Source organism: Cebidichthys violaceus, unplaced genomic scaffold, assembly GCF_023349555.1.
Source record: "Cebidichthys violaceus isolate CVI_PGR_0920_01 unplaced genomic scaffold, fCebVio1.0.p SCAF_7, whole genome shotgun sequence".
NCBI lineage: Eukaryota > Metazoa > Chordata > Actinopteri > Perciformes > Stichaeidae > Cebidichthys > Cebidichthys violaceus.
Genome location: NW_027176927.1, coordinates 5,788,871 through 5,812,764, shown reverse-complemented (window position 1 = coordinate 5,812,764; position 23,894 = coordinate 5,788,871). Strand labels below are relative to the sequence as shown.

At 39.6% G+C, this 23,894-nt stretch overlaps 3 protein-coding genes across 3 annotated transcripts; 1 reads left to right on the top strand and 2 right to left on the bottom strand.

The window, feature by feature from the left end:
• Positions 1-424: 424 nt before the first annotated feature.
• Positions 425-7,964, bottom strand: mboat7 (membrane bound O-acyltransferase domain containing 7). The gene is made up of 9 exons (XM_068735066.1): positions 7,848-7,964; positions 6,499-6,578; positions 5,873-6,002; positions 5,562-5,688; positions 5,313-5,469; positions 4,691-4,886; positions 3,931-4,083; positions 3,574-3,750; positions 425-2,737 (listed from the first exon to the last, which is right to left on the bottom strand). The coding sequence occupies exons 2-9, from the start codon at positions 6,572-6,574 to the stop codon at positions 2,344-2,346; spliced, it is 1,410 nt and encodes a 469-aa protein (XP_068591167.1). The 5' UTR covers positions 6,575-6,578; positions 7,848-7,964; the 3' UTR covers positions 425-2,343.
• A 315-nt stretch (positions 7,965-8,279) lies between these two features.
• Positions 8,280-10,587, bottom strand: rps9 (ribosomal protein S9). The gene is made up of 5 exons (XM_068735069.1): positions 10,538-10,587; positions 9,631-9,743; positions 9,401-9,523; positions 9,033-9,219; positions 8,280-8,537 (listed from the first exon to the last, which is right to left on the bottom strand). The coding sequence occupies exons 2-5, from the start codon at positions 9,725-9,727 to the stop codon at positions 8,360-8,362; spliced, it is 585 nt and encodes a 194-aa protein (XP_068591170.1). The 5' UTR covers positions 9,728-9,743; positions 10,538-10,587; the 3' UTR covers positions 8,280-8,359.
• A 489-nt stretch (positions 10,588-11,076) lies between these two features.
• On the top strand, positions 11,077-23,894 carry rbfox1l (RNA binding fox-1 homolog 1, like). The gene is made up of 12 exons (XM_068735067.1): positions 11,077-11,464; positions 16,776-17,012; positions 19,999-20,178; positions 20,306-20,359; positions 20,440-20,532; positions 20,624-20,693; positions 20,786-20,845; positions 20,938-21,073; positions 21,166-21,205; positions 21,290-21,357; positions 22,365-22,446; positions 22,552-23,894. The coding sequence occupies exons 1-12, from the start codon at positions 11,378-11,380 to the stop codon at positions 22,594-22,596; spliced, it is 1,152 nt and encodes a 383-aa protein (XP_068591168.1). The 5' UTR covers positions 11,077-11,377; the 3' UTR covers positions 22,597-23,894.

Sequence of the window (23,894 nt, the reverse complement as noted above, 5' to 3'; positions counted from 1 at the left end):
AATTAATTTGTGTTATTGTGGAGTTCAAAGAAGAGTGAACTTCAGGGAATATTTTGGTGAATTTAAACTGTGGGCAGTGATGGGAACAAATGCAATGTATAATTTAAATGTTACACATTAATATGAACTCACCGACTACAAAATGTTTGACTTAACAAAGGTGTGCAGTTTCTCTTAGTTTAAAGTAGCTCACAGAAAGCACTGAAACGCTGTTGTGAGGTAACTAAGCAGGTGTGTTTTTTGTTTACTAATGCGGGAGAGTTAATGATTCCCCAGTCTGACAACTGAACAAATATGATGTATAAAAGCCTTTTTCTACAAGCATTATCTTACTGCGTAGTTATAGACTCCATGTAATAAACAACAAATTCACAGATAATCATATAAAGTATACTTTAGAGAAAGAATAGGCAAGACGGTAACATTGATGAGGAAATCCTGATATGTATTCCACAAGTAACACTGTTACAGAGCAGGGAGTGTTACAGTCGGTGCAGCATGTGAAGCTAAAAAGACTGAAAAATAAATAGTGTGGAGATGAGCACAAGTCACAACCATCCCTGTGCAATAACGAAAACATAAGAAAATCATTTCTACAAGGGTTGAGTTTTGGCACAGAGATGGTGAGGGAGAAAGCAAGACACAAAATGTGTTTGTCATTGAAATGATAGGTAACACGTGGAGAACAAAACACAAAGGGAGACGAGACCTTTCAATTCTGCTGTGAGTCATGCTCGTATAAAACACAGACTCAGTGGAGTTATTAACAATTTCAGACAGGAGTGAGTGAAAGAACACTCAGCGTGTTTTCCAACTGTTCACAGTTAATCACGGTTAAGAGCCGGGCAATAGGTTAATATCATTCATCAACTTTCAGCAGAAGCCTATGATTGATATGATCACATAATGTTATCATTGCAGACATTTCTGCTGTCCAAGTAAATGTTTCAGAGCAAGCTCTAACTAAAACCCTTTCGTCTTGTAGATATTATAAGCTTGGTCACATGTAATGCTTCACATAGGGACTGTTTATTGAACATCAGTTTGATTATTTCATTAATGCATACTTGTTTTTTGATATTATGACATATATCAACATTGTGACAGTGACTTCAACCATATTGCCCGGCCCTAGCTGTGCTGTTTCTCATGAGTTACATTGGCAGCTTATAGTTACGTGAAACCTGCAATGTTTTGTATCAAATGTTTGGTCCCAATCCTGAATGGTCCATGATGGCAGTACAGACATTTTGGCAGTGAACGGACTGTTGCTATCTTACATGTGGCACACTCATGTACAACAGTGCTATAGAGCTGTCAGTGCAGATGTTCCTGATATGCTCACAGTTGCAGGCAGAACATAAACAAACAAAGACATTTGGGATTCACTGGATCAAGGAAGTAAACCAAAGCACTGAAAAGTTCAGCAAATAAAATGAGGAACATTATTATGCTGGAAACCAAACCAAAAACACTTAAAGAAGTCCTAATGTAATTAGACAGCAATACAAATGTACTCTGGGCCGTGCACAGTGAGTTTTACGTTGTACTTTCTCAGCATTTAACCATCACAAAAACATAATTCTACTAAATTTACTGTGGTCAAAAAACAGTCAAAGATCTGATCTAAGACGCCAAATGGCAGCAGAGATATTTTGTGACGTAAAATTACGAAATTTGAAAACACACAAAAATGACATCTGAGTACTGATGATGACTCCATTATGATGTTTTTTTTCAATCACAATCCATCCATTCTGTACTCCAGTATAAACGTACTGTAACATAATACTGAGTGCTGCTGGAATGTTTGGTTGGTTATGGAAACTCAATTGAATCACATTCCCGTTTAAATATCTTTAAGACCATTATGAGGATTTGGTTATTGTTTGACAAACGATACTGCCGGTTTTTAAAACAGCATCTTGACATTTCAACAACCGGTAATATAGTTTACTTAAAGACTTCAAACGGGGAATGGTATTGTGAAATAAAAGCAGTAAATGCTGTTTAACTAATAACTACCCCCAGTTGCCACTCACACTATAAAAGTAACATTCATTAAGCTCAAAAATTCCTCTCCCAGTATTCACAGTACTATTATGTACATGTGCACATATAGAATCTCTTTTACCAAATTTTTCTTGTTGCACTTTTGTCTGATTTATCTCACATTGTTAATAACTTTCACATTTTCCCACAATTAATCTTATTGGACCTGTGTGACGTTTGTTTCTAGGAAGATGAGAGTTGGTACGATTTATGTGTATAAATTCTAGTCTTAAAGTGACTCCTCCCCATGTCACAAAAAAGTACCCACCCAGTTCTTTTCTGTTCCTCCTTTCAGTCAGTTTTCAAGTTTTCTATCTTCTCTCCCTCTCTTTTCTCCTCCTTGTCCCCTCTCCTTCCTTCCCGTTTCCCTCCCTTTAGAACCTTGCCAACTATGATACAGCAAACGGCGATGATGTGCATGATAAAGTAGATGGAGGTCCAGTAGTGGATGGTGTCAGAGGCCTTCAGCAGCACGAAGCCCATGCACATGTAGTCGTAGGCCCTCATCTTCAAAAACCAGTGGATCCAGTCGAAGATGTTCTGACCAAAAGGACCCAGTTTGGTTCGGACAGAGGCCTCCATGGCAGACTCGGCTGCGATGCACAGGGGGATGGTGAGGAAGGAGAGGTAGTAACCGGCATGTAGTCCATGCCAGTAGGCGCTGATGAACATGGTCCAGCCAGCCCTGAGAGTTACAGACAAACAGGAGAGACGTTGAAGTCATACGAATGTGCCACTGTGAGGGTTCTTTCATTTATTTCAGGTAAAACAATTTGAAGATGCTGGGGCAGGATCAGGAGGGATTACGGGCAAAAGAAAATAAAAAGGAATTATTCAAGGTGTGTGGTAGGATATGAAATAATCACTACATGTTGTCCATCTTTCAGGGACTAAATATAACATAAGTTGTATCTGGTAAAATTAGATTTAAGGGATAAATCTGGTGATATTCTGTATTTGAATTACTGTCAACAAATACAGTGAGGAGACCAAAACCAACAATCATCCTATTAATCGCTCCGACTTACATCATCCTGTTGCCTTAAATACACACTGGTGAACTAAATCCATGAAAAATGCACCATTTATTTTTGTAATGTTTGATAAAAACTATAGTGCCCAGCTGTTTATATGAATATGTAAATAAGAAAGGATTCATATAATCGTGACTCTATTTTAAAGACTTGTATATTAAGTAGGATGGAGTTCTACAGAATAACTATTTCATATTCTACTTTATCAGATAAAAGTAAAAGGTAAAAAGTAATTTTTGAAAATATTTGTGTAGGAGAGGGAGCTTCACATTTGAAGATCAAAGCTGATTAGAAACAAGAGAGAACCATGACTACAAAACATTTTTTTAAATCTGGAGATGCTTGCCATAACCTCACATCTAACATCTTTAAAATTGTATCTCATTGCACAGGTCTGTTATTTGAATGCCCAAACGCACCACACAGAGATTTATGGATGAGTTTGGATACACATGCCTGTGAAACAAGTAGAAACTGATACACATACCTGAGAGCGTAGGCTTTGAAGGGGGCATTCGGGTAGATGTAGTGATGCAGCCACCACTGCACTGTCATGTTCCAGTAACGCATGCCATGGCGGACCTTCACACAGAAGTCTGTGTTGTAGCAGTCGATGTTCTGGATGGTTTTGAAGTCATAATTCTCTTCAGTGGTTGGATCAGGACTGGCCACAAGGGAAAACAACAATTAAACAAACAACTTGGCATAAATATCAACTTTCACAACAAACTTTCACATTAACTTAATACACACTGAGGTGTTAGAGAGGAATGCAATTACATTTGACAAAATACACAAATAATGATCGTTTTTCGATACACTTGTTAGTCCTGTGATTGTGTACCTGTAGTTGATGGTGGGTCCTCCTCCAGGTTTGGACAGCGCCTTTTCAGGATAGCAGCCCAGACCTGCGCTGATACAACCAGCCTCAGCTCCACACCACGCTGCATAGAAACGCATCCTAAACACGAAGAACACTGCTACCATGTAGAAAACCCTGGTGACCGAGAGAGAAAAGTACATCATTCATCTCTATCTTACCAAACAACTGTAGGGATTTTACTAAGACATCCAACCCTAAATTACTACTGGGCCATCCACTAGAATCCTAAACCACAGCACTGTTGTATTTAGCTCACTGTGAATGATATTCTGTGCTTTGCTTTCATTCATTTGTCTCATTTCATTTGCCTTCCTCTGACAAACAGCAGCCACACTCCTGAAAAGAAATGAGTAGAGACATATTGTACAATCGTTACACTGTAGTTTAAGTTAACCGGCTACCAGAACAATTTAGAAAATATACTGAAATATTTCTATGTTATATTATGATATGTTTTCACCACATTTCAACGTTCTCCATTAGATGAAAGAACCTTGTAAAAAACGCTTTTAAAATGTACATTTTTGCTTGTTTGTTTAGCTAGTTAAAGGTCTTTCTTTATATTAGTAGCTTTGATTCAGTGCGTTCTTCTCTTAGCATTTACATTATTTTATTGTATGCAGTTGCTCACATTATTAATACGCATTCATTAAATTGTGATATAATAAATCTACAACTCCTGTTACTGACATTGTTAGTATTATTAAGAGACTAACAATACCTAAAGAAAATGTTTTGGTCCAGAAACTCCTCTGTGCGAACGTAGGCCAGTGGGAAGACATAGTTGACAGCCAGGAACAAAGCGGCGTACACAGGAACCATCTTTAAACGCTGCAGGCACGGCACCCAGCCGGGCAGAGCCTGCGGGCTTGGCTGCCTCAGCCAGTCAGCGTACGTTTGGAAGCGAAAGAACGGACCTTTCGGGAGATGGAGGGAGGAGATTAAGGAATAAAGGCGGTGTTGAGAAGACAGTGACGGGCAAAAATGGACAATAAGGATAATAAGGATAATGCAAGACACAAAAGGAAACAGTGGAGGACAGTGTTGTTCAAAAGAAGAGAGGTTGGTGTTGTAGAGGAAAGGGGAGTAGGAAAACAAACAGAGTAGAGGTATATTAAAACCAGAAATCATTCTAAATAATATGAAAAACAATATGGACTCACAATATTGGACATGTAGCGGAGAGTGAGACAAAGAGAGACAACAGTTAAAATGCATGCAAAAGCAACAACAACACACATGAATGTAAACCGCTTGCACACAAACATGTTTAATTTCTAAACGTTGACTTATAAAATTAGAACTGACACAACTGAGATCCTGAGAAGTGTTTCCACACTTACCGGTCATTATACCGGCATAACAGTAGCTATAGGACAGAATGTCGTAGAGGGAGGGCTCCTGAGACAGACCACCAATGACGGGAGACTTGGCAAAAGAGCTCACTTCACTTTTCTTCTCCACATGGAAGCTGTGAACCTCGTTCGCTAGACTCACCATCTGAGTTCAAAGCAGAAAATGACATCAACAAAGACGCCCATACTGTAAAGTCACCAGGTGTTGCGTCCACAGATCTGACAATGTTTCTGTACCTTGAGAGTGAGAAGTAGCTGGATGGCATTGGCAAAAGGTGTCGGTGATGGCAGACCGAACCATGTGACCAGACGGAAGAAGAGGAGGTAGAGAAAGGTCCAGGTGAGACTTAATGCTGGCGCATGCCTAGTAGACAGAGACAAATGTTATCAGTGAGTCACATGTTCTGTCTGCACAGTATCTACAGTCCAGGTCATGGCGACAGATTTGTCCCCTTTGCACATATTGACTCCTGTTGTGTGACACGTGCATCATCATTTACTGTTTATCTAATTCATGTATCTCTTTGTTTTTACTGCTCATCCCTCACCGCCAGCTGATCTTTATAATAATCCATATTCCAACCACCGTCACAAGAGAATGGAGGGTGTGGATGTGACAAGTGGCGATGGCAATAGAGAGGCCCAGAAGAAGAGCCGCCCCCTGCTTCACAGGAGGACCTGAAGTGAAAGCAAAGATAAACAATTAAGCCACCTACAACCCTCTATCACAGAGCTGCATGGGATGGGAAAAGCACCTGAGACACAGCATCAAGTCTTTAAAAACCTGTATATTTCCACATATTACTCTCCTCTCCAGCAGCAATGAAACCAGAAAAAGATTACTTGTGTTGTGGGCAACATAGGCGCCAGGTTTTGACAGGAAAGAAGAATGTGTGGAATAAAAAAGAAGATATCTCTGGTTCTGCTGATCCATTTTGATCATAATATTTGTGTCAATCTGTCCATAACTGTGCATTGTATTTATGTTATGTTATAGAAAAAACAATTTTAAAGAAATATTGTCTATCATCTTTGTGAAAAATTATAAATCCTTGTTTATTTTCTGTGCCGCAATGCAAAACTGTAACAACTGCAAAACTTTAGTTCCTCGTCAGAAGACGAATATAAATGTATTACTATTATTATTAATTATTTTATGTTCCAAAATACTGACTGAGGTATCGGAAGAGGAATCCAACAGGGATGGAGGCAGCAAGTATTCCCAGATACACCAGCTCATCAGGAGACATCGCTCTGCTGGCACAGAAACACAGATCAGCCCTAAACTTGCATTTATAAATAACTCCACACAAATGAAACATCATTAATAGACAATCCATAATTATGAGGGAACAGCACACAGAACAAATGTATGCAGGAAATACAACACAATCCATTCAAAAACCTCAAAACAATCACTACCTTGGTGAAACTAATCTTTTCTATTTTTATTGAGAACGCATCACAGATATATTGATTAAATCCTACAGTAGGTTTTGAGGATGTTGTCAGAGCTTCATCACATAATATTGCAAAGTGGAGGGAATACTTCATCCAAAAGTAACATACAAAAAGTGAGGGTTTGTCACTAGGTTTGCATTTGTTTAATTACAAAGACATGTTGCCCCATAGTCTATTTAGTATTTATATCATGAATATGCCCTATAATTTCCCCCCATTTTGACATGTGTGGACATATTTTTGCAGCCACAACATAGTAATTAATTAAAAATGAGTGTGTTCTAAATATGCTAATTTGTCTACTATTTATCTTGGGAATTTCAATGCTTAATTGTGAGAAAAATGTGCCCAGAAGTCGTGATAAGATTGATTCAATTTGAACAGGAACAATACTGAGAAAATCTTCAGGGTACATTTGACAATATATCCGGTGACTGATATATCCGTGATCCGCACCATGTTGCATGCACCGTGTACTATTATTTTGCATTTTCGGTGCAAGGGACAACACAATTTGCATTGTTACATAACACGGAAGTAACACATGAGAACTCATCCACAGGCCAACATAGGAAGTAGCTGAGTTTGTGACATAGTTCACAGTAGACCTGTCATTCGGACACAGGAGAACAAATGGGGCAAATAGCTGCAACTTTGATCGCTTTCAGCACGGAGTTATAACAGATTACACAAGAGGTTCATTTTCTTGGCTCTTGAAAAATCAAAACTAGACTAAAACGTGTCTACCACATACCATCACTCCCTAGCCTTTAAAAGCTACTTCCAGGAGAGCTTACGCGGTAACGTCAAGTTAGCAACACAGCCTGAGAAAAGGAAAGTAACTGCTTTATAAATTGTGATACAAAACAGACCATGGTTTAAAGGCGGAGATTCAACCACTGCAACGGTAATCTTTTTTTTTTTTTTTTACCAGCATCAGTCTCCAGAGAGGTGCAAACGTTAGCATTAACTAAAAAGGTCCAAACAATGCTCATTAGCCTAATGGCTACCTCAGCGACCAACTGTTGAATTAGCAAGCGTCAGTTTGAAAGTTTTACTTACAATAACTTGTTGAATCACTACGATTCAATAACTCCGGTCTCTGGCACAGCCCGCACATTTAACCGAACCACCAATTCACACCGCTAGCAATCACAATACGTTCACTTCCTGATGCGAGAACGATGACGTCACGTAGGACGGTACCACTCTAAATGTAGTGGAGAGGATCAACCATTGCGACCTCAAGAGATGACACGGATTAATTTTATATCGTCCATGGGATTAACCGCAGACTTTCATAACTAATGCACCCTATAACCTCTGGTATATCAAACAGGAAATTACTTTTCTCAGTATAGTTTAACTGTTTAACTACTCATGTCCATGATTGTGTAACAATTTAAACTTGTACTCTGTTATATACAGTATGTCTGTAAGGTTATATAATCGACTTCAGTAGAGCCACTAGTCTGAGATAAAAACACAACTCAGTTCTCTGGTCAGACCAAACAATTTTTATTGAAATTTGACAGCACAGGTAGTATCAGAACACTTCCTGGACGACATCCTTCTTAGTCCTCCTCCTCATCGTCAGCTCCTCCAGCTCCACCCTGGCCCTTCTTGGCGTTCTTTCTCTTGACACGGCCTGGGCGTCCACCACCATATGGAGACCTCAGGGAGAAGTCGATATGCTTCTGGCTGTCCAGGCGAACCACAAAGGAGGGGATGTTCACCACCTGCTTGCGCACACTGCCAAGACAGAAATAGATAGACTGTAAGGAAACTTCAAATGAGGAAAAAATGATTTTCCATTTTATCCAAATGCATTAATGTAGATGGGCTAGTGCCATTTATTTACTACAGGCTTTAACGAGAGGAATCTTTACACTACAGAAAATCTTAACATACAAGTTATCAGTTTGAGTATTTAGTACATTATACAAGTTGTAGGGAATACGACAATTGCCCGAGGTGCAATCCCCCATATCTTACCCGACAGCCACAACAGTGGCACGGTCCAAGCCCTCAGTGGCAGGATTGGCTCTGGGCAATGTCTACCGACAAGGTATACGGTTTTGATACCGAATTGACCTTATTGAAATGTTTAACTGTTCTCAGCGGAGAACGTTACAAGTTGGCGGACCTCTGATGGAAGAGGAAGCATCGAGATTCTGATGAGTCCCTCATAAAACTTGTGACCCATGGATTATTTGAGGTTTGTGCCCCTGGTGCCTTAGAGCTTACCGAATGTGCCTCTGGCGGATAAGGACACGAGCATGGTGGATGCTTTTGGCAAGTCCAAGCTTGAAGACCTGGGTCTGCAGCCTCCTCTCCAAGAAATCTTCAACTTTCAGACCCAGGATGTAATCCAGCTTCATCTTACCCTCGTCCAGTACACCGATCCTCACCAGACGCCTGAGCAAGGCATTACCTGGGAAACCACACAGGAGTGATATTACAATCCCAAGCATACAGGTGGAAAATGTTTTCAAGTGGCAACATTGGCCTCATTGACGAGGAATTCTTGACACCACAGAAAGTCTGAGAAAATATATGTTTAAATCACCGGCCGATACAACACTTAAAGCTGCGTTTTAATTAATTTTGCATACCTTCAAACAGACGCTTGGGGTCCTTCTCGTCAAGAGTGAGCAGCTCTCTGGCAGCTTTGCGAATCTTTGCCAGGGTGAATTTGACCCTCCAAACCTCACGCTTGTTCCTCAGACCATACTCGCCTTTAAAGAAGATGCACCAGTAATTAGTCAAAGTTAAGTGATGTCTAGTCTAAGACGACATTGGGTATAATCTAAACTAAACTGGTGTTAATGAAATCACAGCATACCAATGAGTTTCAACTCCTGGTCGAGACGGGACTTCTCGAAGGGACGACGGGGGGTGACATAAGTCTTGCGACAAACCCAACTCCTGGCAACGGGCATGGCGGCTTTTTAGTGCCTGCAAAATCAGATAGAAATGAGGTTAGTTTAGGTAATTAAAAAAGCAAATTCTACAACAGAGGTGGGTAAATATGAACTACATTGTCTTCCTAAATTTGCCATTAGCAGACATCCACTATGACAAATACTCAATCCAAGTAGACTAATGTTACACCCTTGAAGTTGCTGTCAAATTATTCTTTTAGAATTTAGTGTTCACTGCTACAACTTGCATAAAACTATGAATTAAAAAAAAAGAAAAAAAAAAAAGGTATACAACAGTCCAGTTCCAAACATTTGTGTTTCTCCATTACATCTTACAAAATAAATCCTAATTCGCAATATTTTCGTTACACACTACAACTAACGTTAGTTATAGTCACGGTTAAACATCCCAACTAAATCATAACGTTAGTTGAACAGAAAAGCTAACATGTTGCTCTTCATTTGTATACAAATAGTTTATTTCCACATACATGCATGTGGAAATAAACGAACATTACAGTAGAAAGGCTTCTCTGAATATATTTGACAAGAAATAAAGTAAATACGAGTTATAAAGCAACCATTAGTCAAACCTACGACTAGGCCGCAGCTGCACCGCACCACGTTGTTTGATGTGACAAGCTAGCGTTAGCTTAGCTGAACTAGCTTTTCACTTAAACAATCCATTACAAAAGCATACGTTGGTTAGCTAAATGACACATTAACCCATTAAACTATGATTCCGTCAAATGCCCATGCAAGTTTGTGAACCTATACGGTCCTAATGTTCGGAGTTTGTGAAGTGGCACGAGGCCGTGTGTCTCTTACCTGTCTCGCACAGGCCAGCGCAGGAAAGAGAACGTTGGAGGAATTTCCCCTCTATTTATAAGGCCGACGAAAGCGCTACACATCCCATAATGCACCTCTGCGCTGGATCGGAAGTAGAAATGTCGGATTTACCGCCCTCTGTTGGTCAAACAGCTGAAAACACTGACGATATGTCTTTAGTTTTAAATCAGTGTGCGTGCTCATGCTTTCCTGCAGATATGTCTGTCATTAGTACAATTCATGAAGTCACAGAGGCCCACCTTACGATTATAACCGATTTTTTGCTGGTGCAGCATATAACTATAGTGTAACGTTACACAAGGAGTCAGATGAACTGCTTTGTATCATTTTCAGGGTTTTATAAGTGTGTAACATGTGGTGTGAAATCTTGCATGACACCATGTTTAAGAGTGAGGGTGGTAAGGTGGTAAACACGAAGAGAAGGACATGAGGAACTATTTATATAACTCTGAAATGGGACCCTCTGCATGTGTTTCTGTCTGTCAGACTGCATGATCAACTGATGGACACACAGAGGCTCACTTGCTTTCTCTTTCACTGCTCTGTATCCTGTCTAATCTGGACAGGACATCGGTTTTGTGGACTTTCTTTGTGTTTTCGTCTTTGACTCATCTGTGAGGTTGAATTGAGTCTGAACTCTTCTTTACCTCGCCCTTTTGGATCTTGTTTTCTCCTGTTGGGGTTTTTTCTTCTTTTTTTTCCCAGCCTGATCGCCTGCTCTCCCGTCTGCATAATAAATCTTCCTTTTCCTCAGCTCTCCTTCTCCTTTTCCTCCCATCTTCCACCTTTCCCTGTCTCCTTGTGCGTGGTTTTTGGGCCATGCTCTCCTCACCCACTGTGATTCTCCAGCCTTATGGACTCCCCGTCTACCCACAGACAGCCTCATGCTACCCCAGCATAGTTCAGGTAAAACTCTCCTTAATTTGCTCTTCACAACCCTGCGTCATCAAATGTCCAGTTTGTTGAGACTTTATAAGGTGACTATGGATTCAGAGGTTGGAAAAAAGAGACTATGTGTCATTATATGAATACAAATTTGAATACAATCCATAGTTGAATGAGTTTGGGCTCATTAACAAATCACCACTTCTTGGACCTCTAGTTGACATGTGATCAAAAGTGGGGAATACAAAGGTAATCCTTTTTACTATCACAGAATACCTAGGGTTTTAAGAAATTTGCAAATGTTCACATTAAAGAAGCTGAAACCAATCAATCTTTAGCAATTTTTGTTTTAAAAATCACTGAAACAATTAATTGACACAAATATATATTATCTTTTTTTGTCTGTTGATCAACTAGTTATTTACGGTATATACATAGTTTTTTATTGTAAGTTAAATGAATGTCAGTGTAGCTAATAAACCATCTCGAAAATAGTAAAGAGGAAAACATTTAATTTCCTAGAAGAAACCTTTTTTTTCTTCAGTTAATGAGTAAGTAATTACAGTAAGCAAGTAACGTTTATTTATAGCATCTTTCATAGAACAAGATCACAAAGTGCTTCAGAAGAATAAAGATAAGCAGTCACATATTGCATCTAATTTAGTTTAGTGTTGTATTACTTTATAGTGACTCAACATTAGCTGAGAGATTAGAAGCTTGATGGAAGCTGGGCGAAGCTCACTGATTGCGAAAGATCTTATTTATTTAATAGTAAGGACACATTAGGGGTTATCTTTAGTCCACTGGTCTTAGAGATGCCAGCAGGCGGTACACGTGTGTGTGTGTGTGTGTGTGTGTGTGTGTGTGTGTGTGTGTGTGTGTGTGTGCGTGTGTTTGTGTGTATCGAAGTGTCCCTGACATACCATTAATGTCACAATGCATCTGGTATCTCTCTACCTTGTCTCTGTGCTTCACACCAGCTGTATTTTTAGCCCTCCTCTCCTGAGCAGATAATCACAGAAGGAGATTCTGTCACCTTTCTTGTTTTTTGCACTCAACTCTACTTATAATAGGTGGGAAACTTGCCTGTTGTGCATTTAAGTGCATTGTGAGTATTTAGCTGTTCAAGCATATTATTCACATCTATTCTTTTTAGTTTATTTAGAACAGTTTAAATGGGTACTTTGAGAAAAGAGAAGTATTGTTTGGAGGTGACTGTAACCAAAAAGACAGTTTCGAGCCCTTAGGGATGAGATAATTCTCCAAAACAATCTGAACTTTTACTGCTTGAAAATGTTATATTTCCAAGTTTTTTTCTGTAGAAACGTTTGCATGATTCAAGTGAAACATCTGTACGAAGAGTTTAAGTTTAAAATCCGGTCAGAGACTTTTGTCACATGTCTTTGCCTTCTGACTCTCCTCCATCTTTCTTGTCATCTGATAAAAGCCAAAAAAATTTATTTTAGAATAGTATTAAAGGAACCTTCAAGATGTCAAGAATGAATGGGTGGAGAAATAGATATTTAGTTTCTCTCAATACGCTTCATGTTCACTAACATTTGTAACTTGGCCGGCACTAAAAGGCCACATCTGCAGTTTAGTGTCGTCTGTGTGTAAATCCTGTGGCAGCTGTCCCAGCAGGCACCTGGCTCAGAGCCGTTGACCTCTGACCACAACATGACAGCTGAGGAGGGAGACGAGAGAAAGAGGGAACAAATGGAAATCCAAAAAAGCCTGCAAGGAGGAGAAGGGGGGACACGGTGTCTGCTGACACTGTGATACTGAATCAGGCAGAGTGGCTGGTGGTTACAGTCTGTTGGAATGCAAAGACTGGTAGTGATATCTAAAAGATTGTGTTATCTTGAACCATTTGTCTTTTCTTTTTCTGTGAGGAGGGCCGAGGCGGTTTAGACATTAGACATTAGTTGTTTCTTGCGATAAATGGGACACAATACAGACACGGGTTAGTGTTGACATGTTTGGAAACATGTTCCGGAACGATACTGTAAAATATCTGGATATCTAACACAATCTGGAGAATCCCTCATTATACTGTACTTTTCAGAATTAGAGAGAATCACAACAACAAACGTGATAGCAAGGTTTGCTTTTAAAACATGTCCATTTTATTTCATTTATATCCCAGTAGTGCTTCTGAACTTACCAAACTGTTCTAGCTCTTCTATTATTTGCCTTTACCCACTTAGTCATTATACCCACATTACTGATAAAAAATCTCATTGTGTAAATATTTTGTGTAAGCACCAACCCTAGTCAACACTAGAATATATTTGTTCTAAAATATTGTGATATTTGATTTTCTCCGTATTGCCCAGCCCTAACTCCCATTTTTTTAGTCACACGAGGGTCAACAAAGATTGTGAACATGATAAACATTATACCTGCTAAAACATCAGCATTTTAACATTGTCATTGTGAGAATGTTAGCATGTTGACGTTAGCATTTAGCTCAAAGCACAGCTGTGACTGACAGTCTTATAGTCTTTATATTGAAAGCGAACCCAAAGTCTAATTTAACAGACTGAGTGAGAAACAAAATTGTTCCATAGTGTGTTCAGTCTAATCTCTGGTAAACCAACTGTAAATATTCTGTTGGATTGCAAAAGCTAGTTTTCAAAACAGAAAACATTAAAGGGGTCTTGATGAACTTTAATGCTGCCAGCTTAAAGACTTTAGTGTTTGAAGTTTGAAAACTTGGCTCAAGTGTTTGACCCATGTTCAACCATTCTTCCTCCAATTCCTTCTTTATTGCACTGTATCTTCATATCTTTAATTTGTCACAACTCTTGAGTGCAACAGCTGATAGATATATATATTAGAGTTTATGAAATGAGAGTGGAGAGATTTTTTAATTAAAATAAATCCCTCTAAGTCCTAAAGCTGGCTGACAAACTTGTGGCTCTTTGCATTTAAGTCAACACGTGGATATAAGTTATGTTTGGATACAGAGATGTAAAGACTTCTAGAAACCTTTAATGGGGTGAAGGTATTAATACTGCAATAGAAAAATGCTTGATTAAGGGAAAAGTTTGACCTTTAGGGAAATATGTTGACAAGAGGAAGATGGATACCACTTTCCTGTCTGTCCATACATTATGATGCTGCAGCCAGAATCCAGTTAGCGTAGCTTAGCAGAAATACTGGAAACAGCCCAGCTCTTTCCAAAACAAAATCCACCTACCAGCACATTTAAAGCTCACTAATCAACTTATATCTTGTCATAAAAGAAAATTGTGAAAACTGCGAGCCAGGCTAACTGTTTCCCTCTGTCTTTATGCTACAATAAGCTAACCAGCAAGCTGCTGGCTGTAGCTTTGTATTTACCGTATTTTTCATATCACTAAAAACATTGACAAGATTTTACCTGCCAACAGCTGTTATGAGGTATTTCATGTTGTTTGTAAAATCCTAAACTGCAAAGTATCATAAGTAGTAACTAGTTCTGTACTAACCATATCTTTAGATATAATGTGATTATCTGAGTCGTTGTATTACTCTTTACTGCCACAAAAGCATGGTTTGTAATTCTTCAATATTTGAGCATGAAGTCAGAATTATTACTGGGAGAAGAATGAAAGAGCTTTTTCCAGTAGAGTAGTAGGTGGGGGGTATATTTTATTTCAAAATAATGTGATTTAAAGAGTAATAAAACCATGTTGGCATCTCAAACGTGGTATTCTTAGAGTCAACCTTTACCATGATTTACTGACTTGCAACTGTAGAAGCATTTACTTTCATAAATACCTCATCTTGGGGGAACAGCTCTATCTGCAGAGAGAGAGAGAGAGAGAGAGAAGGTGTGTGTGTGTGTGTGTGTGTGTGTGTGTGTGTGTGTGTGTGTGTGTGTGTGTGTGTGTGTCTGTTTAAAGTGAAGTGTGGGTGGGGGATGAGGTGATTGACAGTTACAGATGACCACAGCTGGTGTGGCGTCCTGGTCCCTTATGCTCTGGAGATCATTTGATGTGATTGGTGGATGAGTAGCGTAGCTTATGTAGGCGGGTGGTCAGCTGCATTAAAAGATGCAGCAGTTGTTGGAAAATGCATCAGAGATTGAGGAATGCAGTAACGGGGTAAGACAATGCTTTTAGCTCCTAACTTGGATAATTCACTTGTATCAACGCTGTATAAGATGGTTGTTCACCTCTGTTTCTGTGAGTGGTTTTCATTTACATTTCTCAGCTAAACTCTTTCTGTTTCTGACTGGAAGCAGCTAACATTTAGTTTTACTGTGTGATTTGACCGAAATTAGGCTGCAGTGACCAGATCTTAAGATGAGTCTAAGTCAGGTTTCAGTCACTCAAAACTAAACTATTATTTTCTCAGTTAACGCATTGATAATTTATGTCTGAAAAATGTACAAACTCCTGTCTCATTGTTTTCAGGTTCTTTTTTGTCGAAAACTAAAAAAGAACAAAGATGTACAAAAAAAAGGATGTAAATATTTTTTTACATTATAAACCTGAGACAAATCTTGAAATTTGGCAAACTTGACCCAGAAAATATTTGGCATTCTGCCTGACAAAGGTTAACTATTTATCACAATTGTTGGCAATTAATTTGAATTAATTTATCAAACAACAAATAGTTTCTGTAAAAGTAGCAACAGTGCAGAAATACTATGCTGAAAGTAACAAAAGTAAAAGTTCACACAATGCAGAATAATTTAAGTTAAATTATTGGTTTATTACTATTGATACATTAATGTGTACATCATTTTATTTCGCAGCTAGTAAAGGTGAGACTAATTTTAAGTCATTTATATAATGCTGTGTTGCTGAATTTCCCTCCAGGGATCAATACAGATAGATATATACTATAAAGATGTATTCCTTTTTATATTTTTTATTGTAAAAGTAACCAAAGTTCTCAAATAAATGCGGTGGATTAAAAAGTACAATATTTGCCTCTGAAGTGTAGTGGAGTAGAAGTAGAAATAGAAGTATTGGAAAATGGAAAAAAGTACCTGAAAAATGTACTTTGGAAAAGTACTTGAGTACATTTTTGTTTCCACCACTGGCAGTTAGAGATCCTTTTAATTTTTGTATTTGATCAAGAAGTCATTTTGTCTGAAACAATCATGAAGAGCTTCAGAGGTTGGGATTTTACATGTTCTTTCTTTCATTCTCAACTTTTTTGTGAGATTTGTGTTCATCTGATGTTTGTTTATGCATCATAAACTACATTCAAGCTTTTTAACAATTCCTTATTGTGAAAGCATGAACAACAGTAACAACATGGTGGTTAGTTTGTTTACACCTCTGACATCTGGTATCCTGTGAGGCTCATTCCTGCCTCCCTCTCTCTTCCTCAGGGAGGCCCCTCTCAGGAGGCCGGCCCCGGCAGCGGTGACCCCTCCCTGCCTCAGGTCTACGGTCCTCCACCCTCCTACCCTCCGCCTGGTCAAGGTCCACCAACATCTGCGGGAAGACTGCCGCCTCTTGATTTTACCTCTGCACACCTCAGTTCAGAGTACCCCGAACATCCCCAGCTCAGAGTATATCAGGGCCCTCAGCTCGACGGGGCGGAGGTTCTAACATCCAGTAACACGGTGAGAACAGTTTGCGAGTGGAAGCACATCATGACAAGCAATCCATGTCCCAATGAAATGTGATCTTCAGTAAGTGAATGTTACACGGAACCCTGCTGCTTCAGGTAGAGCATCCATAAGTGCTATCAGGGGAACATGGCCAGATAGAGTTTCCTTCTATATTTAGAGACCCACTGCCACTGTTGTGTCCATGTACGGGAATGTCACTCACACTCAAAGTGAGGGGCGGCAGCTGAGTGGGGATTTGTTGGTGAAAATAAATCCCCACTTTTCTGTCTCCCCTGTGTCTTATTTAGCAGGCAATGAAACAGATCACCTTTCAAGATTATGGCCGTGACATTTTGTGACGATATTGACAGATAACAGTTAAGTGTGTAGAGGATGTACACGACACAACATTCTATGTTGAGTTTTTGTGGTTTATCCCAGCAAATCACACAGATTTGTGATAGAGGACACAAGTATTACTGTAGGAAAAGTGAATCCAAAAATAATTGTGAAAGAATAGATATTTTAGAATGTTTCTTTTGTTGACAAAATTCAACACAGTTTGTCACACTGCAAAAAAAGAAATCCTCTCAACATGCCATGATGCCTGTAATTGTGTGTCTTGCTTTCTTAAATTAAGTGACAACGTCTGCCAGTAAGATTCATTCAACCTGTTTCCATTAAAAATCAACTTGTTCAAAATGTTTACTAAAATCACATAAAATTCTTCTTGATTCCAGTGCAGCAACCTGCCTTTTTAACCGTGCTAGTGTGGCACTATGACCGGTAATGTTGGCCTGTTGGTTGGTCCAACTCTTTGGTCCCCACATAAATATCTTAGCAACAATCCCTGTGATACTTTGTAGTCATTCATGGTCCCCAGAGGATACATTCTAATGACTTTGTTAATCTTGTGAGTTTTCCTCTAACGCCATCATCGGCTCACAATTTTGGTTAATTCAAACCCAAATACATGCAAAACTAATAACATTCATATGAGCCTCAGCTGTGCTTCATGTTTAGTGCAAATGTTAGCATGCTAACACAATTAATTGTATTGTTAGAAAATATGATTTCATTTGGAAACAGGTTGAAATACTTCTTTGGCTGATTTTTCACTTTCCTGAAGACAAAACGTTTTTTAGGGCTCCATTTAGACATAAATTTGTTTTACTTATTATATGGCAGCATACACTCATCAAATCTGCCCCAGGCATGAACACATCGACTATGATAAGTTCAGAGGTGTTTAGTCTGATCTGTTTGGTAGGTCGGCTCTGTGTCCTGCTGCAACACATCTCTCTACCTCCTCTCATAAATGGTGTTTTGTGGCCCCATCTATATATTTTATTACTAGAGCCCCTGACATACTCGGGTCCGTGCTGATTTTCGGGGGGAAAGTTGAGACGTCGCCATGGAGGGAGGGGGTCAAAGGGGGAGGCTGACCAGATGACCCCCTTTCCCCCTCTGAAATATCGCTCAGGTCCAGAAACACAATTCTGCATCGTGACATGACACCACCACCCACCTCAACCCTCTCTCCCTGTCTCCCCTTCTCTGTAGCCTGTCTGTGGTGTGTGTGTGTGTGTATGTGTGTGTGTGTGTGTGTGTGTGTGTGTGTGTGGGTGGATGTGGTAGTCTGCAGTAGTTAGCCATGGCAAGCCAGTGTAGTGTAATCCAGTGGCCTGTGTGCGTTTGTGTGTGTAAAACGCTCCCGTGTGTGAATGTGTCTCTGTACCTTTTTCTGTCTATCACCAACGTATTAATTATGCCCCTTGATAAATGACCTTTAACCCTTGGCAGAAAAGCAGCACCGTGACCCCAGACTGACCCTTATGGAACGTACAGTTTTGATCCCCCCCCCCCATCACCCTCTTCCTTCTCAAGCTGTCTGCGCACCTTCTTTGCCTTGTTTACTTTGGTTTAATGTTATAGTTCCCTGCTGCACTGAGGCCTTTTCTACTATCTCCCTCTTGGTACTAGAATGCTAATACTCAAGTCCTCACTTCTGCATAAAGGACTGCAATATCAATACTCGTCCAGTAATTTTTCCTTGCTTTTTAATGTTTCTTTTTCTTTCCAACGCACTCCGCTCTTTCTCTGGCTCTCACTGCTGAAGCTCACTGTATTTATTTTTCCTGCATTTTCTTACAGACTTTTTCACTCTCACTTTCTTGTTTGAACTTATTCATTTGACTTAAAAACATGTATTTAACATTTATCTTCTGCAATGGTTGATGATGCTGGTTGACCAACACATACACGTGCACACACTAGCATCGTGGTGCATTGTGGGATAATGAATGTTTTGGTTTTGGCAAAAAATCATGGATTTTTCTGCATGAGGCAATTTCAATTAGTTAGATATTACCAAATGTACATTACAGATTATTACAACTGCTTAGATAATATGAGGACTAAGTTACAGTCTTTCTTGCTTTTTAGGGGAGCTTAAACTTTATTTAACTCTCTTTGCCAAAGCTTGAGTGAACATTCGGAGCTTTAGTTTCAGATACAAAATGTTTATTGATATTGCACAGTGCATTCGTTTTATACTGTTCTACAGGCATGTATTCAAAGACGCCTCACTAAAATGGTGCCCTTTCCTGCCTCCTCACATTTGCCTGAGAAGGATCACTGGTTGCTGAATGCTCTTTGAACGTTGGTTTGAATCACTTCATGAAAATGATCTTTGCCTAATGCCATGTGATGCTTACGCATTTACACAAATATTTCTGAAAGATGTTGCCAGATTTGTTCCGTGAATTTACTTTATTTTTATTTTTTCCCCTTTCTTTCTTTGCTTTTCTACTGATGCCCTCTCCCCGTTTTTCTTTCTCTCATCTCATTTATACTCTTTCTTTTTCCATCTTTTGTTTTCCATCTTTCTGTTTTTGTTTATTCTTTCACGTCCTCTTCCTAACCGTCCATTCTTCATCTATCCCTGTGCTCGTTTTCTCTCCTCCTCCTCCTCCTATTTTCATACTCTCACTGTCAGGAGGACGTTTTGGCCCCTTTGACCTCGGACCCGCAGTCTCTGAGCGTGTCGGTGTCATCAGGGGGCGGAGCAGGAAGTGGAAGTGATGAGGAGGGTTCAAATAAGGCCCAACCGAAACGCCTCCATGTCTCCAACATCCCGTTCCGCTTCAGAGACCCGGACCTCCGCCAGATGTTTGGGGTATGAATTTCTCAATATCATGCAGTGTCACAATGCATTCATACCATTGTTGTACATACTAAATAAATTACATTTTCTATATCTGTTCTATTATATTCACATAAAATACTTATTCTGACATTTTCAGCAATTTGGGAAGATCCTTGATGTAGAAATAATCTTCAACGAGAGGGGTTCCAAGGTGAGCACCGCAGTCATAAGAGCTGAAACTTAATTTTTAATGAACAAAAACAAAATCTAAACAAACAATATGACTTGCAGGGCTTTGGATTTGTCACCTTCGAGAGTGCTGGTGAGGCTGATCGAGCAAGAGAAAAGCTGAATGGAACAATTGTGGAGGGGAGAAAGATTGAGGTGAGGGAGAATTTCCTATTTAGGTTTCCACGTTAATATCCTGCATACTCATCTTTAATCGTTGCCTTTGTTCCGTTCTCTGTCTCTCCAGGTTAATAACGCCACAGCAAGAGTAGTTACCAAAAAGCCCCAGACGCCTCTTGTGAATGGTGACATTTCAAGTAAGACACCTCAGTCACTTTTACACATATCACTTTGTGTGCTGATGGATTCTGGGAGTCTCCTGTTAAACATATTCTCATTTTCTGGGTAGCTTCTGGATGGAAGATCAACCCTGTCATGGGGGCGATGTATGCACCTGAACTCTATACAGGTAACTTCTTCTTCATAAGGCCGATCCGTTATTGTAATGAGACCACCAGTATTGTTCTATTCACTTTTTCTACTGTTTATTTTTTTCTTTAGTTGCCGGTTTCCCGTATCCCGTAGCAGCTCCCACCTTGGCCTACCGGGGCTCTGCGCTGCGCGGCCGAGGTCGGGCCGTCTACAACACGATTCGCTCTGCTGCGGCCACACCTGCTGCTGTTCCCGGCTACCCTGGGTAAGACCATGTGTCCAAGTACCAGAGCCTGGTGTACATTCACTTCACTCACTGCTCTAACATCTTCATATTGTTTTAATCACTTTTATCAGGGTGGTATATCAGGATGGACTGTATGGAGCAGAAGTCTATGTAAGTAGCTGTACTCGTTACCTCCTTAAAGTCATTTTTAAGTGCTGTAGCTCTATTCATGTTATTTTATTTCTTTCTGTGCAGGGTGGCTATCCTGCAGCTTATAGAATGGCTCAGTCAGCATCTGCTGCCACAGCAACCTACAGTGATGGGTAGGCAGATAAACACCACTCACAGCACGATTACAAATCAGCTTTTACTGCTGGTGTGTCTATGTCTTTTCTACATAGTGGGATTTATTTTCTAGATCCAGACGATTGAGCCGTAGCACACCAGAGTGCAAGTTTATTTTTTAACTGGATCTGGTGTTTTGAACAATCAAATATCGGTATGAATGTGAAAGTATGCCTCAAACATCCAATCTGAAATTGGACTTTTGAGGCAGATTCTCACTTAAAACATTTACAAACACATCTTTATCTTAAGTGCTTACAGTATACTCTATGGATCCTTAAAACTATGAAAGCAGTGAGCCTCTCGATCAGTGAAAAATAATTTGTGTATCCGGATTCAGATCTGCTCCATAAATATAATAGTTCATCTTTGGCCCGTGAGCCACCCTTCTACGGAGTTTCATGAAAATCGGGCCAGTAGTTTACCTGTAATAGTGCCAACAAACAAACAAACCAAACCAAAAACATAACCTCCTTGACAAAGATAAATCATACACTTTTTAAATTCTCCTTTATCAGTAAATTAACAGTAAACGTATCATCCAAGGCTCAGAGGTCAGGTACTTGGTTTTGTGTCTAGAAAGATACTCAACAAAAGATACACACACCTCAACTCATACAGTTAAAACAAACAGATACAAACTGGAATGACATCAAAAACCTTTCCAAAACTTTTCACACTGAAAATCTTTTTTCTTTACTGGCTGTACAACTTGAGTTAAGTATCTTTCAATCTAGTACACACCAACTACACGTCAGATTTTGTTAAGGCTAATTCAGATTTTCTTTTAGACTAAATGTCTTTCACTTTGCCGGGCTAAATTAAATCCAAGTGGAGAAGGCCACGATGAAGGGAGAACTAGTAAAACAAATAATAACAGAGCAGCTAAATTGATAAATAAAGAAGGTTAACTAGGAGGCTGGTTTAGCCTTTCTAGAATCACAGCTATATGACATTTACATCTGCTTCTGATGTCTTTGACCAGATACGGACGCATTTACACGACAGCTGCGGATCCCTATCACCACTCAGTTGGACCAACGACGACATATGGAGTTGGTACAATGGTGAGTTGAGTCTAAACACACGCTTCCTCTGTTGAGAGCTATCTTGTTACATGTGCGGTTAACAGCAGACCCTGGTCACACCTGGCACACTGCTTCTGTCAACAGGCCAGTTTGTACAGAGGAGGATATAACCGCTTCACCCCGTACTGACCAGAGGGAAGACGTCTCTTCTGAACTCTGGGATTGACTGATCCATGGACACTTCAGGACCGATCGTGAGATCATTGAAAATGTGGAAATGATTTTACTTCCTGCCTCCATCACAACCTCTCCTCGAGAGACTAAACAGACTGAAGTTGTAAATAGTGTAGGACCTATCGTCCATTCTACTGATGAATACTTAGCACCTGAAAGAGGATGCTGTGTATGTAATATATATAGACATTTGCTGAAAACCTTTAAAGGATTATTGTTTTCTGATTTTAAAGAGTACTGATGTTGGCTAACACTACGAAAGTTGGAGATAAATACTGTGAGAATGAATTTTGTGAGCCAGCAGCTGGAATTTTTCAAGTTTCACGGGTCAAATTGTATAAGAAAAAGTTTGTACAATGTTGAATGACTTATGTGACGATTATTTACAAAATCTCTGTTTGACTGTGTGTGTGTGTGTGTGTGTGTGTGTGTGTGTGTGTGTGTGCGTGTGTGTGTGAGAGAGAGCATGTGAGTGAGGTTACACATCAATATTGTTCAGTTTGCAGGTCAACCAAGAGACAGCTGTGACACTGGTATCAGTCTCACAAACAGCAGAACTAATGTTTGTCTGGATGTAGTTGGAATTTCATTTCTTTTTTTTTTTGCATTTCTAACAATCTACCTCTCAAACATATTTCACTTTTAATACAGCTGTCATTATTAATTCTGTATTGTTTTTCTGTGCTTGTCATTCTGCAGAGCTTTTTCTTCTCTCTTCAATTCTCTGTCCATTACTGCTAATTCAACAGCGTTTTAGTTTCCGTGGCTCTGTACCTCACGACCCAATGAGCCGAATGCCTATCGAGAGTTATTTCTCCTCTTCTCACCCGGGGGAGTTGTATTTTTCTAAACTGCTTTAATCTCTGTTTCACTGTCATTCAGTAATACACATGCACAACTGGGAATTACAATACGATGCCGTTTTTGCCGTCGGCTTTACCAGGCAAACTAAGGTTTAAAGGCAGAAGTATTTAAATGTTTCAGGCCAGAGGCTGCTGTTCTCATCTGAATGCTGCAGATATAACTGCTCACTGTTAGAGTTCAAGTATCCTATTCTGCTCTATTCAAACCCTTGTTGCCTTATTTCACTCTTTACTGTCATCTTTTTCTTTCCTGTATTTTTCTCTGTCTTTCCTCACTGAGAGCTGTTGAATGACTTCTTGACTTGTATTGATCATTTCTTCTTCTCTTTGTTTCTGTTGCAGTCTTTTCTGCTGTTTGATGGTTACCCCTAAATAAAACTGTTTTCTCTC

Bases quoted from the DNA above. Each gene is read 5' to 3' on its own strand.
- rps9 (XM_068735069.1), bottom strand. From the start codon at position 9,727: ATGCCCGTTGCCAGGAGTTGGGTTTGTCGCAAGACTTATGTCACCCCC. The intron at 9,524-9,630 runs GTATGCTGTGAT...TCTTCTTTAAAG, and splicing joins CCAGGAGTTGAAACTCATTG to GCGAGTATGGTCTGAGGAAC. The intron at 8,538-9,032 runs GTAAGCTCTAAG...CTGTCTTGGCAG, and splicing joins ATCCGCCAGAGGCACATTCG to TGTGCGCAAGCAGGTGGTGA.
- mboat7 (XM_068735066.1), bottom strand. From the start codon at position 6,574: ATGTCTCCTGATGAGCTGGTGTATCTGGGAATACTTGCTGCCTCCATC. The intron at 4,084-4,690 runs GTATTGTTAGTC...CTCGGTCACCAG, and splicing joins GACCAAAACATTTTCTTTAG to GGTTTTCTACATGGTAGCAG. The intron at 2,738-3,573 runs GTATGTGTATCA...TGTAACTCTCAG, and splicing joins TTCAAAGCCTACGCTCTCAG to GGCTGGCTGGACCATGTTCA.
- rbfox1l (XM_068735067.1), top strand. From the start codon at position 11,378: ATGCTCTCCTCACCCACTGTGATTCTCCAGCCTTATGGACTCCCCGTC. The intron at 20,694-20,785 runs GTAAGACACCTC...TTTTCTGGGTAG, and splicing joins TGTGAATGGTGACATTTCAA to CTTCTGGATGGAAGATCAAC. The intron at 21,358-22,364 runs GTAGGCAGATAA...GTCTTTGACCAG, and splicing joins ACAGCAACCTACAGTGATGG to ATACGGACGCATTTACACGA.